A 16,668-nucleotide genomic window follows, 5' to 3' on the forward strand; every position below is an offset into this window, starting at 1 on the left:
GATGCTGCTTGATCAGCTTACCTGCTGATACGTAAGAAAAACCTCAAAGTTGCTGTGAATGAGTTGTTGCACAAGAAAAGCCACTGAATTGCATTTTCATTTTCATTTATTTAATTTACCTTGGCAAGGAATGTCTTTGACATGGGCACATTTGCCTGCCACGACAGTTTGACAGGATATGATGGTTAAACTCAAGTATGGCGCAAATGAATCTGGTTGTATTTGACCACTGGAGACAGCCTGTAACACACACACACACACGATTAAAGATCCAAAAAAGGTCAAAGTAAGCCTGTTGCCTCTCTTAACAGATGTTGGCAGGATACTATCACAGCACATTAAAACTTGGCTGGATCTAAACAGCCTTTACATCTGCAGCACTGAGCACATGCTGCACCCATGGGAACAATATTATTATTCACAAATCACAAGCATGTCAGAGACACAATATATTACAGAAGAGGAAAAAATAAACTGTGAACGGAGCCAAGCAGAGGAGTTTAATCCCAGTGTGTGTGAACACACACTTGGAACAGGAGATAAAGATGTGTTTGAGTAATTACAGCCCAACACAGAAGCCAAAGGATCTTATTACAGTCAACTGTGTCGAGTCCAAAAGCTCACGCTAGACAGGGAGCGTTTTCAAACCTGTGACGGGACTATTTAGAAGAGTAGGAAATACACGCCGGGCCAACACAGTTTGGAAGGAATAGGAAATCAACTGGAGAAATAAACATAAAAAAACAGAAAGGATAGCAGAAGATACATACATATTAATATTACTCTGAATTAAACTTTACATTATTGTGCAAATCCTTCAACTAGAGTCATTTGTATACAGCAGAACTCAAAAATAATCAGCAGCTTATCTCCCGTTCAAGAATGGAGGGGAGAATGAGCTGCTGTGGTTCCATAATACACATATAAAACAGTGTTCTCCGTATAGACGACAGAGCTGGGCGGAGGGGAACTGCATCAGTAGTACATCAGCCCTGCGGAGCTCAGCTGGACCGCCGCTCAGAACGGGGAGAGGCTCGGCACTTTGATATTGATGTCTCCGATGTTGATGTTGCGGGGGATTTCGGGCAGGTTCATATTCTTCACAGCAGAGACGGCGCGAGCAGGGGCCGCTGATAAACCTCCCTACCAAAATAAAACAACAGGGAGAACACCTTTAAAGCGACAGTGTGTGGAATATTCAGCAGGTTTAGCAGGTTTTGTCTATGGGGAAAACAACTTTTTATAAAGCTTGCTATTAGATTAAGCTTCACTCATATTCAACTCAGTTTAGTCAGAGGACACGAAGACAACGCTTCCTTTTCAGTGCTTAAGAGTCAAATCAGACATGTTCAGGTTGACCTCAAGCCTTTTGGGGAAATTTTTGCTCTTTTACTGTAATCAAGACTCTACCAGAACCCACGTGTGTTGTTTTTATACTTCAGTGTAAATGTATGGAGTAAACAACGTGACAGGTGTTAATGAATGAGCTTTAGAGGAGCTGGTAGGAGGATTTTATTATGTTTGGTCAGAGGAAGGGTAACCGTTCCCTCCTGTTTGCAGTCCTTATGATAAGCTAAGATAGTTTCAGTGCTTTATTGATGCAAGATAAGCTAAGCTCACCGTCTCCTGGATGTAACTTCAGATTTATTGCGCAGATATGAGAGTAGTATAAACCTTCTAGTCCAACTCTCACGATAAAGAAAATAAGGGTATTTCTCAACTTCAACTCTTGACAACATTCATGCCACACGTTTGTTCGTTTTCATTTTCATTTCATTCATTTTCTTGAGCTTCATTTTCCGTCAAATTACAGTAGTTAATGAATGTGAAGCTTTTTTGCAGCTTCTTCACAAAGTTCAGGTACAGCTTTCACAAGCACTTAAGTGCATGAAAATTGCATTTGGAAATAAAGCGACAGTGAGTCAGACGGATAATCTGATTGAATAGCCATTTTATATTTTCAGTCAGTCTGCGTTCATGTGTAGGGGCCTTAATTTGTTTAGCCCAGACCAATCAGAAGTGAGTGACATGTCCAACTCGCAGTCGACATCTTCAGTTGACTCAGCGGCTGCAGTGGTAATGATCGAAGAAATAAGGACGAAGAGTGTTTGGAATAAAAAAGGCAATACTCTTGGTTCTACTACAATAATTTGTCTTTAATTTTCTCATGTTATTTTGAATGACTTTAGCTAGCTGGCTGATATCCCCACTCTTAGCTACTAAGCTTACTGACCTGTGATTGGTCAGTTGTCTTTAACCACAGGGAACAGGTGTCGATGGGCAATACAACAGACCAGTGTAAATCGCTGAACATATCCGAGATGTGGGCAGAACGAGGCTAATGACGACTGATGTTTAAGGTGAATGAGGACCTCTAAAACAACCATTTAAGTTTTAAGACTGCTTTTACCAGCCAAGTCAACAGGAGGAGGAGCATAAGAAACACATTCATCTATCTAAAAATGTGCAGTGTGAATTAAAAACACTGGCTATCGGACCACACTGACCTCTGACTTCTCCATGCGGTTCTGCACATCGACCTGGGCCGTAATCTCATTCATGTTGGTCTCCAGCACCATGCCTCCCATCACCACCTCCTGCAAGATATAATGAACCTGCAGACAAACACAACAGGGCAGTTAATACACAGCGATAGCCTGCACACCGCTGTACACGTCAGTTCAGTCTTAGAAACAGGTCTCTTTTCAGTCATGTAACATTAAGCATACACTACAAAATGCTACAGAAAATTGAGTAATAAGCCACGACGAAGCAAGACGCGGTCGTTTGAAGCGATGTGAACTTCACCATTTTACGATCCCGTCTTGTCTGGCAACTCAGCTCATCTGTGTTTCTTTATACCAAATTATACAGACGAGATGAGGGAGGAACAAAGTATGCTGCTGGAGAGAAAAGTTCTCTCTGGAACCTCGCTGACACTCGGTGCTCACAAGACGACAGTTTCAATTTATCTTTCAAGTTTAGATTTGTGAATTCCTGTGGGCAGAAAATATTCAGGGAACTTGAGACTCTCTTCTGTTGCAGGCCTAAGAATGATTAACTGGGGGGGAAAAATCATGCCTGGAACAGCTCTGAGATAGGTATAGTTTTCCATAGAGGTGTTTTCCTTAAATTTCTTTATTTTTTCATGGTTTAACAGCCTAAATCTGTAATTTATGAGTCTGCATATGTCCACAACAGACTAGTAATGTCTGTTTTAAAAGTCTCCGTATATGTATTAAAACTGCAATTTCACACTGATATGCAGGTCAGTCTCGTCCAGGTAGAGGAACCCTCTGGGAACAAAGGGTTTTCTGTATAGCAGAAATATTTCAAAGTTTCATCTTGGAACATTCCTCAGGCCAAGCCCCACAGCGCCACATGACATCAATTTCCTGCTGGGAAAATTCAATCAAGATGGCCGTAGACGTCTCTGATTAGTTTCCAGCAGCACTTCCAGCTCAGCTCCCGGTAGAGAAAAGGAGGCCTTTTTAGCCCAGTCAAAAAGGAGCCTACCCAGTTTTAAAACCATCACCTGCAACAGAATCTTTACTAGAAGAAACTGTGACCACTGATGGGGTTTTTTTTCCATCATTCCTGGCAAAAATTCCCAATTTTGAAACAGAATGCGACCCTAAGGTACTGAATAGTTCAATGCTCAGGTGAAAATGTCCAGGCAGAATTTCAGAGCTGCAGGATGTCTCCTTACATCATACATCATACATCCTACAGCTCAGGGACCCAGTTTGACGTACATTAATCGTTAAACACTCTGGCCCACACACACCAAAAAGAACTGGAACAATTACAAGAATGAAGTCGTTCCTGAAAAGCAGCTGGCTGTATGAAAAAGACACACACACTGGACCACACTGCACATCACCTCAGGGTCATGTCTCTCTACAGCTCATTCACAAATACGAAAATCCCCTCATCTGGACTTTTTATTGAATATGAACACTTCTGACAAACTGCGGATTTGGACTTGGCACACGAGCAGTAAACATAATGGAATAAACATGAGGTTGTTTTCAAGATCTTTAGATGAAAATAACAGACTTGGTGTCCAAAGGCCTCAGAGTTCCCATAGTCCTACAGATGCTGGTTACCTCAGGCTTCATGTTTCAAGTTACAACATCATGCCAAGTGGGAATTCGGCCTTCTGAGAACCATAAACACATGTATACATATGACAGGGAGAATAAAACAATGTGCTTTTAATGGATTTTCGCCTAATTTCCTTGGATAGAATGTATCCAAAACTACTGGCAAAGAAATCGTTAAAATTGTGATGTGACCAACTATTGGCCTTAAGTAACCTCTTTTCCTTCAGCTGACTGAGTCACCGCTGACTGCAGCTGCAGAAAAAAAAAAATACTGGAACTTGGAAAACTTCTAAAAGGTGCACTGTAGTTTTGTGTAGTGATTTGTTGCGCCTTAACAAACTTGATAAACAAACTCTGTTCATTTTCATGACTGAATAAACTGAATGGAACAACAAAATTTCATAATTTTTTAATTTGTTTATATGTGGCGGACCCTGCCATAACACTGAGGTTCAAATTCTATCCTACTCTATTCATTCTGTTTAAACTTGATACTTCTGCGCAGCTGCAGAGAAAGATTAGGCTACACTAATATCACTAGTATTTTACTATTTTGTCGAATTAGATTCCAGCGGTGGCTACATAGGATTGTATCTGACTCATGTGAACCAAACATTTCCCGTTCTATCCATATTTGTTGGTGCTACGCCTTTCAAACACCTTTTCACTGCGGTCAAAACCAGCCTGGTCGCCAGGATAAGAATTGCGTTTCAACATTAGTACGCGTCAACCATTGGATATCTTTAAGGAGACCTCGAGACAATTTTCAGCTGCGTTTGTCGCGACGAAAAGCAGATTTTATGACAAAAAACTGGAGATCTCCAGCTGCGTCTGTTGTGATCAAAACTGGTATTTTAAGCCAAAACATTTTCCTGACCCAAACTTGTAAAGGGGTTTTTGTGCCTAAACCTAACCAGATCATAAGCACAGCATTGTTACAACATAAAACGCTAAAAAAAAAAAAAAAAACTCTAACGCTGTTAGAGTAAATTACTGAGGTCTCTACAAGAGATGATCATATGTATCTGCATTTGGGGAGATGAGATCATAAAATATGAAAACAAACTTAATTCAAAAACCTCAATAGAGGCTTCAAATGTAATCGGTAAAGCTCCACTATACTGACAGTAGATTAACGACACATATACGAGCTGCTGTCCGTCAGGTTAAAAACAACACTGCAGGCAGGTCTGACACTGGAAAGGGGCAAAATTCAGCAGGTCAGACTGTGCTGCTAATCCACGACTAAGTCAAAGCTACTGGTAAGCTCCTGAGCTCGACAACTGTGGCGCAAACAGCAGCCATGTGCAGAAGAAACACCTGAAGAAGACCAATATAGAAAAGGCTCCTCCGGTTCACACTCACCTTATCCATGTGGAAAATGAGGTCCAGTTCACAGACGTTCTCAAAGCATTTATCCAGCGTTTCCACAAACACCTGCAATTCAATATTTTGAAGATTAGTGTTTGATATTAGGGTTATATTCGCAGGCATGACAAATGCTGGAGCCACTCATGGATTTGGTATTACTGGTAATTAACACAATTCTTTTAGGTTAGCTGGATAAGTAAGTAAAGATGACCATGGTCCAAACATACCGCTTCGGGCTTCTTAAATATAAGCATTTTCTGCTTTTCTTTGTCGTTTATGATAGTAAATGAAGAGTCTTTGGGTTCTGGACTGTTGGTCCCACAAAAGAAACAACACAGAGATGTCATTTTGGGCTCTGGGAAATTGTGACAAGCATTTTTTTTACAACTTTAGACTAAAGATCATTTGAATAATCATAAAAATAATTGGCAGATTAATCGATAATGAAAATAATCATGAGCTTGAGCCCTAATCAGTGGTTGATTCAATGACTCATGCCTCATTCTTAACATTTAAAAATGTTTAAAGTATTCTTACATTTATATCATGTGTTGGTTTGGCTGGTGTATTACTGACAAACAAGGGTTTAGAGGAGAGATTAAACGAACAGACCAGAGTAACTACGATCGTTTGTCCACACGCCTCTATTTTATTGATGATAAGGGGTTATAACTATTGTGATGTCAGTGATCGGTGGAAGGACTGAGCGTGCTGACTCGCTTTCTCCAGGTCCCGAATGTGACGGTAAAATCTGAGGGCACTAAGTGTTTTATAATAATGACGAGTTGTCTGTTGCGTGCCGTGTTGCCACATGTGCAAGTACATCGAGACGTGGGGGCAGATTTCAGCTCTGATAAAAAAAAAAAACAAGTTTATCAGCACACAAGTTCACAAGTTGAGCTGTCTGTACAGTCTGTTTCTGTGGCATCAGCGTTTCCTCATTTAGATGTTTGTAATCACATGACTGTCTTCCATTGAGTTCCACAGAAGAGTAAGCTTCATTTCTTAGATCGAATGAAATGGCACAATGATTCATGTTTGCCAAAATTAAACAAGCATTGTGTAATGGAAAGGAGTGTTTAAAGTAGAACAAGGGAGAGACAGAATATCTGCTTTTCAAAGTTGGAGCACTCTATGGGCAAACAAGAGGGCGATGTGGAGAAAAGAAAGAGAGTTTCTGTATGCAATATATTTTGGAAACGGGAAAGAGAATACTTAAAAAACCAGGCACTCTAAATATAAGAAAAATTATCAAAACGAGGGCGGAAATATTAAAAAGCCTTTATTATAGTGGCTAAATCATTAAAATGCCAATCATTGAAAAAGCCTACATGTTTCCCTGCTGAAGACCTAGCAGTCGAAACATGTTGGCTTTTTTAACGATTTAACCACTAAATTAAAGGCTTTTTCCTATTTTAACTCTGTTTGATGCATTTCATTATATCTCAAGTGGCCGGGTTGCCTCTGGATTTTGAAGATGTCCATAAAGCAACAGAATAAAGTAAGAAGCTGACCTGGATCAGGTCCAGAATGCCGAGCTCACTCTCAGAAGAGTCCACACAGAAGACAAAGTAGAGGGTTGCGTAGTGCCGGTAAATCAGCTTGTAGTCAGAACCACCGATGAGACTGGAAGGAGATAAAAACAAAATACAAATAAATGTATGCTAAACAACTCAAAGCCGGGTTCATCTCTGTATGTGAGTGAGTTGATCGGAGAAATGAAAGGACTAACTGGGACCAGGTCCACTTTTGTGGGTTTGGCTCCATCTACTGGTTAAAGTCTTGCTATTGCACCTACAGTCAGCTGCTGCAACAACGTCAAACCAAACTGAGAAAACCCAGAACAGTGGCTCACTGTTTGCAATCGTTACTCTTTAGTGTCTGGTTAAAATGTCACAGCACATCATAATTCATAGCACAGATCTGCCTGTTGGACTCTGCCAACATAAACTTCAAAGTTTCTAAACGTATTTAATCTCATCATGTCAGTCTTTCCATTCAAAGAAAATCACAACATGACCAAATCAAGCTCCTTTGCGGCAGTAGTGAATCGCTCACTGCCAACAAACACATGAGTCTTTTCAGATGTACGTGTACTATAAACACATGCCTCTTCACTTGACAAAATGGGATTGTAATACAGAATCATGGCAAACAGCAACACTCACCTCCCACCCTCCAAGAAGTTGCAGACGTTGTCGTCTCTCTTGGACACCAGATGGAAAGTCTCCCGTATGATCTGCTGCTGCATGTCCTCCGCCTGCAAGACAACATGTTACAGTCTTATAACAGATAACCATTGTAAAAATGCAGTCTGTGTTTGGTTAATAGACTCACTCCACAGGTAGTCGACCATTATTTAAAGTCATATTTTATTTTTAACATTGAGCTGGCCGATTTGTACAGAGATGTGGACTCGAGTCGACTCAAGTTACTGTTTTGATGACTTGCAACTTGACTTGACAGAAAATAAATGACTTGTGACTTGACTTGAGGCACAGTGACTCGAATGACTTGTCTGTGTTCATTTTATGTTTGGGTATTCGGTTTATTTCCATGGATGGTTATTGAGATAGTGGGCAGTAACAATCAATCTGTAAACATATGATGCTTAAGAGTCTAAATCTGTACATAGCTGAGATTTTCTGCAAACAGGCAGACAGATGGAGGTACTAATACCTTGATTTTAACAGAAATTCCCACTCACAGATCACAGTACATCATAGAAAAAGGCTGATGTTTAACAAGAGAGCCTTAAAGATCACTTGTGAATAGGCTGAACTTACTTTATGTTCAATAATAAAAAAAACCAAAAGCTTTGAAAAGACTCCTCTCCCAACACATAATTTCTGTCATATAATAACGTATAGGGACCCAGCTGCACTTAATGCATTTAACCAGCTACACTGCCTGGCCCAAAAAACAGTCACACACTCAAATATTTCATTGGACCGCCTTTAGCTTTCATTACGCCACACATTCGCCATGGCATCGTTTTGATAAGCTTTTGCAATGTCACAACATTTATTTCCGTCCAGAGTTGCACTCTTTTTGTTCGTCAATATCTCGTATTGATGATGGGAGAGTCGAGCTGCTGTCTTCTCCAACATATCCCAAAGATTCTCAATGGGGTTAAGGTCTGGACTCTGGGGTGGCCGATACATGTGTGAAAATGATGTCTCATGCTCCCTGAACTACTCTTTCCCAGATTAATCGTGGAGTTGTCATCTTGGAATCCGTTGATGGAAAAACCTGGTCATTCAGCATATTCAGGGAGTCAGCTGACCTCATTTTTTGGGCACATAACGTTGCCGAACCTAGACCTGACCAACTGAAGCAACCCCAGATCATAACACTGCCCCCACAGGCTTGTACAGTGGGCACTAGGCATGATGGGTGCATCACTTCATCTGCCTCTCTTCTTGCCCTGATGCACCCATCACTCTGGAGCAGGGTAAGTCTGGACTCATCAGACCACATGACCTTTTCCCCATCGCTCCAGAGTACAATCTTTATGCTCCCTAGCAAACTGAAGCCTGTTTCCTGGTTAGCCTCACTGATAAGTGGTTTCCTTCAGGCTACACAGCTGTTTAGTCTCAATCCCTTGAGTTCTCTTTGCATTGTTTGTGTGGAAATGCTCTTATTTTCACTATTAAACATAGCCGTGAGTTCTACTGTTTTTCTTTTATGATTTTATTTCACCAAATGTTTACGTGATCTCCGATCAAGATCAGTCAAGATTTTTTTCCGAACACATTTCTTCCTCGAAGATGATGGTTCACCACTATCCTTCCTTCCTTAATAATGTGTTGGACAGTTCTTAACTCAATTTTAGTAGTTTCAGTAACCTCCTTAGTTGTTTTCTTTGCTTGATGCAGGCCAATAATCTGACCCTTCTGAAACAGAGTAGCATCTATTCCACGACCACAGGATATGTCTTCTGACATGGTTGTTTAAGAAAAGAGGAGCTACTCACTGCATCAGTTAGGATTAAATCACTTGTTGCCAGCTGAAACATATTAATCACTGCAGTAATAATCCAATGGAAGGCTCTTACCTATTTGCTTAGTTAAATCCGGGCAGTGCCTTTATTTTTGGCCAGGCAGTGTACTCTAACTGTGGCCACTGAACCCTTTCATTACGTAACCTGAACAATCACAACAAACTACTGTACTGTAGCAGTATCTACCTCACCAAAGGTACAGGAGACGAGTTAATATCATTGTTCACATTGGCATCAGTAGTGACCTACGATGTACAGGTCATCAATGATCCAAAGCCAGCGTTTGCAAGCTAACTGGGCCAATAAGCCAGTAATTACAACGTATTTGTACAAAACATGAACGTTATGTGTGGTTAAGTAGGTGAACATGGTTAAACTCTGTTATAGAGAGAGATGTTTGCCTGAGCAGGAGGGAAGTGAAACTCTATAGTGGCTCGCTCCTGCAAGCTAGCATCGGCTAACTTTATTTAAAACTTACATAAACACAACATTTTAGACAATACCGACCGAGGTGTTGGTAAGAGTAGTGGTGGGGATGATTATCCACACGCTGACTAGAGTTAATCCACCACTTAGCCACTGCTAGCCAAATGACAGTGAGGACAGCAAAAGGTAAATGCTAATGTTTTGAGCAGAAACCCCAGAAATACTTACAAAATACTGGTAGAATCTGATCAGCCGCGGCTTCCCGTGGTTGTTAAATATCAAGATGGCTTTAATCATGTCTGTTCCGTTGTTGTATCAAGTCACGATATGAACTAGTTATTAAAATAAAACGATTTTTGACTGTTTGTATAACGTTAGCTTGACTGCTTCTCGGCCTCTCAGCTGCCGGATGACTGCTTCGGTTACATCCGGCAGCTGAGAGGCCGTGTGTCCCCACATTAAGCAGCCGACTCTAAACAAACACATGCGATCTTTCTTTCCGGGTGGGTCATTGAGTTCGTTTACATGTCATGCGCACTAGTATCCTGGTTATGATCAGTATCCCAGTTATGTGTTTGGCTGTAAACATCCTAGTTTGAGGATAGGCTGCCTGGACCACAGGGTACTGTGGCGTGAAGGCTAAACACCTTATCCAGGTTTCTGAACATTCAAGACACAGACACACACAGATGATCTGAAACCTGCAGAGTCATTCTTATGGTGCATGTAACCATTATATCTCAAATAAGATTCAAACAAGGGTCAGGCTCTTGGCTATAAGGCCTAATGCCCATGTAAACATGTTTTAGTGTTTAAAACATTATTCTATTTATTATATTAAGATATTTTCACTGTGCGATAAACATCTCAGAAAATATCACGGCTTCACAGTTTCACAGTATAAAGGGAATAAAATAGGGACTTTTATCGTTATTCTTTATCATAATTTCACAAAATATTGTGTCCTGACATGAAACTATATATCAACTTGATTGACCTGTAAGAAACAAACAAAAACACACACACACATGGTAAAACATCAATACCATAGATAAGCAAATGTGCAAGGTTGATTACTGTCAGATTTTATATCACGGTATACCATGCAACCGGTTTATCACTGCAACCCCAATCAATTTAGACATAATGCATGAATAAAATGTGTCTAGATAAATGTGAAGACTGAATTTAGAGCAGAAGTTGCAGCTTAAATTGGACCGAACACATACAATACATTTTATTGTAGTGTATTTCCAGTTCTTGTGTCGACATTGATGAGTGCTTACACTGTTTCTCTTTTCCTGTTTCCCATGTGTCATCAGAGGGTTCTGCGACTTTTCCCCGCTACATTGCATAATGTTGTAGTCTTTGAGACTAATGCACCAGCAACTGAGGCACCACATAATTACTGGACCCTTTGTACCTTTGTCGGCTGCTTCACGCTGCCTTGAAATCTCCAAGCAGTGATGTCACACCAGCTGGACCTTTTCTTTCTTGTGAACCGCAGTAGAATCTGATCAAAAGCAAAATTATATAATGTAGCCGCAAAAGGTTTGTGTGGAAAACACAGGAAAAATTTATTAGACAAGTAGACCCTCTCCAACACCCTTGAAAGATTTTTTTCCCTTAACTACCTCACAGGCTGCGACATTGTTGAGCTGAATTACACCTCTGACAGTGTCCACAAAAACATTATGACATTATGAGCTTCTTTGACAAACTGGGCAGCCTATGTTTTGGCTTTTGGCCTCTATTTGATAGGACAGCTTAGAAAGTGACAGGAAACTAGGGGAGCGCAGGGGAAGAGATGCAGAAAAAGGGCCACAGACTGGAATAGAACCCGGGCCGCTGCTGAAGTCTCAGCCTCAGAACATGGGCTGCCCGCTGTACCGGGTGAGCTATCAGGGTGGTCCAGCACCACTGATACCATCAGTGAAAGGCTGAATTAAAATATGGCTCATCTCTAACAAACACATCAAGTATCATGTCAAAGATAATGTAATATGATAGTTGATAATACTATAGTGAATTAAAGAGTGTATTCATCTTCCATACTGTATCAGGGTCATGAGGTTCATGTCGGCAGGAAAATCACAGGTGTCAATGATAAGTTTAAAGGTGCATTATGTAAGAATTAGCCACCTGTCGGATTCATACTAAACAAATACTCAACAAATAGGGGGCAGGGTATGACCAGAGTAACCGCTAACTGCTGCTAACTGTCACTACCAGTTAGCAGTCTGGCTTGTGGTCCAGATTGTGAACCAGGGGAGTGTTGGTGTTTACAGTGCTAGCAAGGGAGCTTGGGAGCTAGCTGGTGAGCATGCTAACTTCAGTTGATATCTCTGCAGCACAATACAGACGTCATGATGTGAAAACTCTCATTTCTTCACATAATGTTCATAATTTTAGTTCATTTTTTGAAAATGTTTTCAACTAAAATTGTTTAATGATGCCTAATTCATATAGTTGGAAAGTAAGAAACTATAAGTACGCAGAATACATTTTAGCCAAAGAAATAAAAGTTCACAGTTATTTCATAGTTATTGTTATTATTATTATAGTTATTGCAATTATTGTAAAATGTATTTTACTGTTTGTTCATGGTTGTGCAGAGTGCATGCTGAATGCTGTAGTGGTGGTTCCCCAAGTTCATCATACATGTGTGTGCTATTTGCCAGCAGTAAAAATCAACTGGTAAAAGCAGATTATGTCTTAACACAATAAGATTTTGCTTTATTAAAACATGATTTTTGCACACATTTGAATAAGAGGGGGGAAATGTAGACGAGTATCTGACTCTATTATAAATTGCCGGTCAGATCAGACAAAACACCCTGCTCTTGCTGCTCTGTGGTCTAATGTCAGTCTATCTGGCGATCCTGGAGCCACAACCCCACCACTACACGACTTTCAAACCAGGCCAGCCGACACTTTGTATTGTGATCCGACCCAGCAACATCACAATGTCGGACCACATTTCCTGCTCTGATTTCATATCCATTAATTCTCTGTCGTACGTTTTTCATCATTAGTGCTGCGGACCCACCCAGGCTGTTGTCTGCATATCATCTATTATTTCCCCTCTAAATTCCCTTCCTCCTGCATGAGCACAGTGGAAAACAAACAGACGCTCATTAGCATGTGTGACCCGTTGGTGGTAAACAGGCTTATTTCCACATGAGTGCAGTGCGAGAATGGATTCCACCGGGACAGTCGAGGTAGGTGGGCCTGCCGGCTGCCTTCATGGGGACTTTAATAGGGACTTAACAAATGCAAGTGGACAGGCACAACATTCTCTGGCACAGGGAGGTCATGTTGGTACAGTGAGCACTTGTTAGAGGGTGACTCACTGTATTTGGACTCTTGGGTGGCCACTGATATTCACTTCATTTTTAATGTGCATTTTTCCCCCCTCTCGGTGCTAATTGTTGGATTGTGACGGATGCCGAGTGTTGTCTGCCAGGGCTGAGGTAATGTGCAGCGTTCAAATAATGCCTCTGTGCTCTGCTCTGTGAAGTGATGAAAGCGGCCTGTAATTACAGGGATAATCAAAACTGTCAGGGGCTCTTCTGTGGACCGTTTTGTTTACTGTCTGCTTCTCTCACAGCATCACAAGCTGCTGGCCCCCCACTTCCTCTGCCTGGGCCTCAGAGCTCAAAAGATCATTGCAACTGTACCTGTCTGTCTCAAACAAAGTAAAAGTCAGTGTCATGAGATGAGCTGTTTGAAAATCCCTGCACAACTCTAACTATTCTGTTTCTCTATAAATTCAGTCTATAAGGCTACAGTATGACTTTATGTTCTGCATTAGTTTTGTGGCTTTTTTGAGTCTTAACAGGTCACATGAGGCCAACGTTAACAACAATCCCTCTTTAGCTCTATAGACAGGACAGCGACTTTCAGGATCAGTAGGTCTATATCCACTGCGACCTCCCATGATAACAGCATGCAAAGAGAAAAAAAACATATTTCAAATCATGTCTTTAGAAGAACCACATTAATGTTTCTATAGTTTTCTGTGGCATATTAGTAGTTTAAATTTCCCCCTGTCTCTTGCCTTTTATTTTACTGTACATTAGCAGTTTGCAGTTTGCTCAAATCCCCTCAAGATGGCAGCATTTCGGTGGCTTTTCACAGGAAACGCCAGTGCCCAATGTTGTTGTATGAGCTGCTGCCAGGCTCCACAAAACATGGCTACATGATGAGATGTATTTTAAGTGGCTGATGTCCCAAAATGTTTGACGCTTATTCTGTATGAATCATACATATATTCCATAATTCAAAGTGGTTTACTTTTAGTAAACATTTTTGAATGCTATTTTTATGATATATTACAAGGTTTGTTATTATTGATTTGTTGAAATATTATGTGAATTCCATTACAGTATATACGCATCATATGATATTAGGCCACATATTACTATTATAACAATAAGACAGACATAACACAGAAACTTGTAGGTCAATTAATATAAGCATCGACATAGAGGCGTAAAGACACAAGTGATTATTGTACATGTATAACTCACAGGCCTAAAACACTATACACCATGTATAAACACACCTGTGACTGCTTGGACTGATCAAGAGTGTAATTACAGGTGGTGCAGACAGACACGATCTTTGTATAGGCGGCCCTCCGCTGTGTATTCGTGAGAAGCAAAACAACCCTGATCCTGGATCAGCATCCCAGATTTCCTTAAAACCGCGTCGTAGTCGGAGTCGCTACGGCGGTGATCAGAGAGGAGAAAGAGACACAGAGGTCTCACTCTGTCTAGATTTTTGTGCCGTTATGGCGATGGTGTTTACATTTTTGCAGAAGTGCGCAAATGATTTCTTTCATCAAATTGGAATGTACTTTTGTTTGTGGGCGACTGGTAGTTTAATGACGGTCCACTCTATAAGACCTGTTAAGCGTCTGGTGTGAATGTAGAAGGGAAGGTGGCGTGGTGAAATTGCAATCTTTTGCAGATGGTAATAATTAAAAGATGAGATGTGGGGTAAACATCACATATTGCAGTTTAATCTGTCAACGATACTGTTAACAACACAGAGAGATAAGACTGACCTTCTTGTGATGAGTTGACTACCAGACCAGTCACTATGGTAACTGCTCTCCTGTGGTGGCTAAACTGCAGTAAGAGCGACGCCCGCTTTCACAGACTGGAAGGCGGGGCAGAAGCCCGAGTGATTCATCTTTTGAAACAGAGACGATCTCTGCGCACGGCGCCGTGTTTATAGTGAACACGGCAGACTGCAGACTGATCGAAGGAGACTGTGTATGTACCTGTACATTAATCTGCCTACCTACGCTACCCGTTCAGCTATCTATCGACGGACGGCTTTAGATAACCAATTGACTTGACCTAAACTGGGCAACTAAGGTCAAATACTCAGTTTTCCGTTGCTATGAAGGTGAATTACAGCTACCACAACAACGCGGTGTGTGTGTGCATGATGAGCGGCTGAGGAGGAGGAGGAGAAGGAGGCTGCGGTCTGAAACCAGATTTTATCCTGGATATTTCGAAACCAACGTCGTATCGTTCACACAAGGGGACTGTGTATCGATTTAATATGTTGCTGTATGCCCCAAACCGCCTGTTTTCATCCTAATTTTGTGGGGGTTTGAGTCGTTTTCTGCCTCCTGAGGATCCTCCAGCAGCGGGACGTTGAACGTTTTTCCTCCAGATATGGAGTGTGAAGATGCGGATTACAGAGGAATCCCCACCGCTAGTTTAGCCGCATTGGTTTCATTACACACATCAGTGCGGCGTTGTTTTCGGCAGGAATAAACAGTGAAACTATGAATACGTGTTTTCTGGCTAGAGGAACAAATCGGTGATTTCGGAGCACGGTTGGACTCCCCCATTAGGAAACGTGAGAAAGCTACCCTGCTAGCCTGTATGTAGTAGCTATTAGCTCCATTAGCCGGCTAACAGCTAAAAGGTGCTGGCTGGAGATTAAAAAGCTTTTTAATAATTCTGAACGGGTTTTGCCCACGTTTGCTCCCCTCAACATATTTATTCACAGGATTTGGGAGGATTTACTCATCCAGGAATGAGGTCTCGAAAGGAAAGGAGCCGCTTGACCTTGTTTTGGGGTCTGATGCTGGGTCTGTCGTCCTGCCTCCGGCCCGCCACCACAGAGAGTAAGTAATGCTACTCCACACTACTACACACACGGGGAAACATTGTGTTTTCCATGCCCCAATACAGCACGTTTACAGTGAAAACGCCATGTTTTAGTTACTATACATTGTATATGTAGTCCAATAGAGATGATAATGTTTCTTGGCTGTTTACATTTCACATTTCTGCATGTATTTCGAAAATATCTGAAAGATAAGTGTATTGTTTATATAGAAGAATGAGTATGCTAGCTTATATCACAGTGTGGTTATTTAGCTACAGGATAATAGAAGATATGAGTTACATTAAGCCCACTGTATGGAAACTGTATTACACGGTGCAATATTATATGTACTGTAGGAAATATAATTGTATCTCAGTGGGGAAAAGCATTACATGTGTGAAGTGTAGTTTACTTAATGTTGGTTGATATATATATCATATAGATTATAGAAGGTCTAGTTGTAATATTGTAATTGTGGTTTTAAAACACATCACAGAAATGAGTCACTTAAAGTGTGTTGGTAAATACATTATCATGACTCAGCCAATAGAGAGAGAGAGTCCAGCTATATATACACACCACATTGTCAACTCTGAGTCACAATGTGGCGAATGTAGAATCAACAAA

General features: G+C 41.0%; 2 protein-coding genes across 3 annotated transcripts in view; one reads left to right on the forward strand and one right to left on the reverse strand.

Annotated features, from left to right (window-relative positions):
• Nucleotides 1–59: 59 nt before the first annotated feature.
• ap3s2 (adaptor related protein complex 3 subunit sigma 2) lies at nt 60–10,355 on the reverse strand. The gene is made up of 6 exons (XM_084352216.1): nt 10,135–10,355; nt 7,646–7,737; nt 6,992–7,103; nt 5,472–5,543; nt 2,508–2,615; nt 60–1,143 (listed from the first exon to the last, which is right to left on the reverse strand). Exons 1-6 carry the CDS (start codon nt 10,201–10,203, stop codon nt 1,018–1,020), a joined length of 579 nt encoding a protein of 192 aa, XP_084208342.1. The 5' UTR covers nt 10,204–10,355; the 3' UTR covers nt 60–1,017.
• Nucleotides 10,356–15,080: 4,725 nt separating this feature from the next.
• Nucleotides 15,081–16,668, forward strand: part of LOC311260438 (insulin-like growth factor 1 receptor) — a 49,102-nt gene continuing 47,514 nt past the window's right edge. Inside the window, exons 1-2 of one of the 2 annotated variants that reach the window (XM_084358239.1) lie at nt 15,081–15,188; nt 15,940–16,057. In XM_084358239.1, the coding sequence (XP_084214365.1) occupies nt 15,967–16,057 (91 nt within the window). In that variant the 5' untranslated portion in view covers nt 15,081–15,188; nt 15,940–15,966. Of the gene's footprint in view, nt 15,787–15,939; nt 16,058–16,668 lie in introns of both variants that reach the window. The other variant, XM_084358238.1, reaches the window with a different exon arrangement.

Source organism: Pagrus pagrus (assembly GCF_965226575.1).
Source record: "Pagrus pagrus genome assembly, chromosome: 1".
NCBI lineage: Eukaryota > Metazoa > Chordata > Actinopteri > Spariformes > Sparidae > Pagrus > Pagrus pagrus.

Excerpts from the sequence above, each read along its gene's own strand:
- ap3s2 (XM_084352216.1), bottom strand. The coding sequence starts at position 10,203 with ATGATTAAAGCCATCTTGATATTTAACAACCACGGGAAGCCGCGGCTG. Across the intron at positions 7,104-7,645 it reads AACTTCTTGGAGGGTGGGAG|TCTCATCGGTGGTTCTGACT; the intron begins GTGAGTGTTGCT and ends ATCTCCTTCCAG. Across the intron at positions 5,544-6,991 it reads GCATTCTGGACCTGATCCAG|GTGTTTGTGGAAACGCTGGA; the intron begins GTCAGCTTCTTA and ends ATTGAATTGCAG.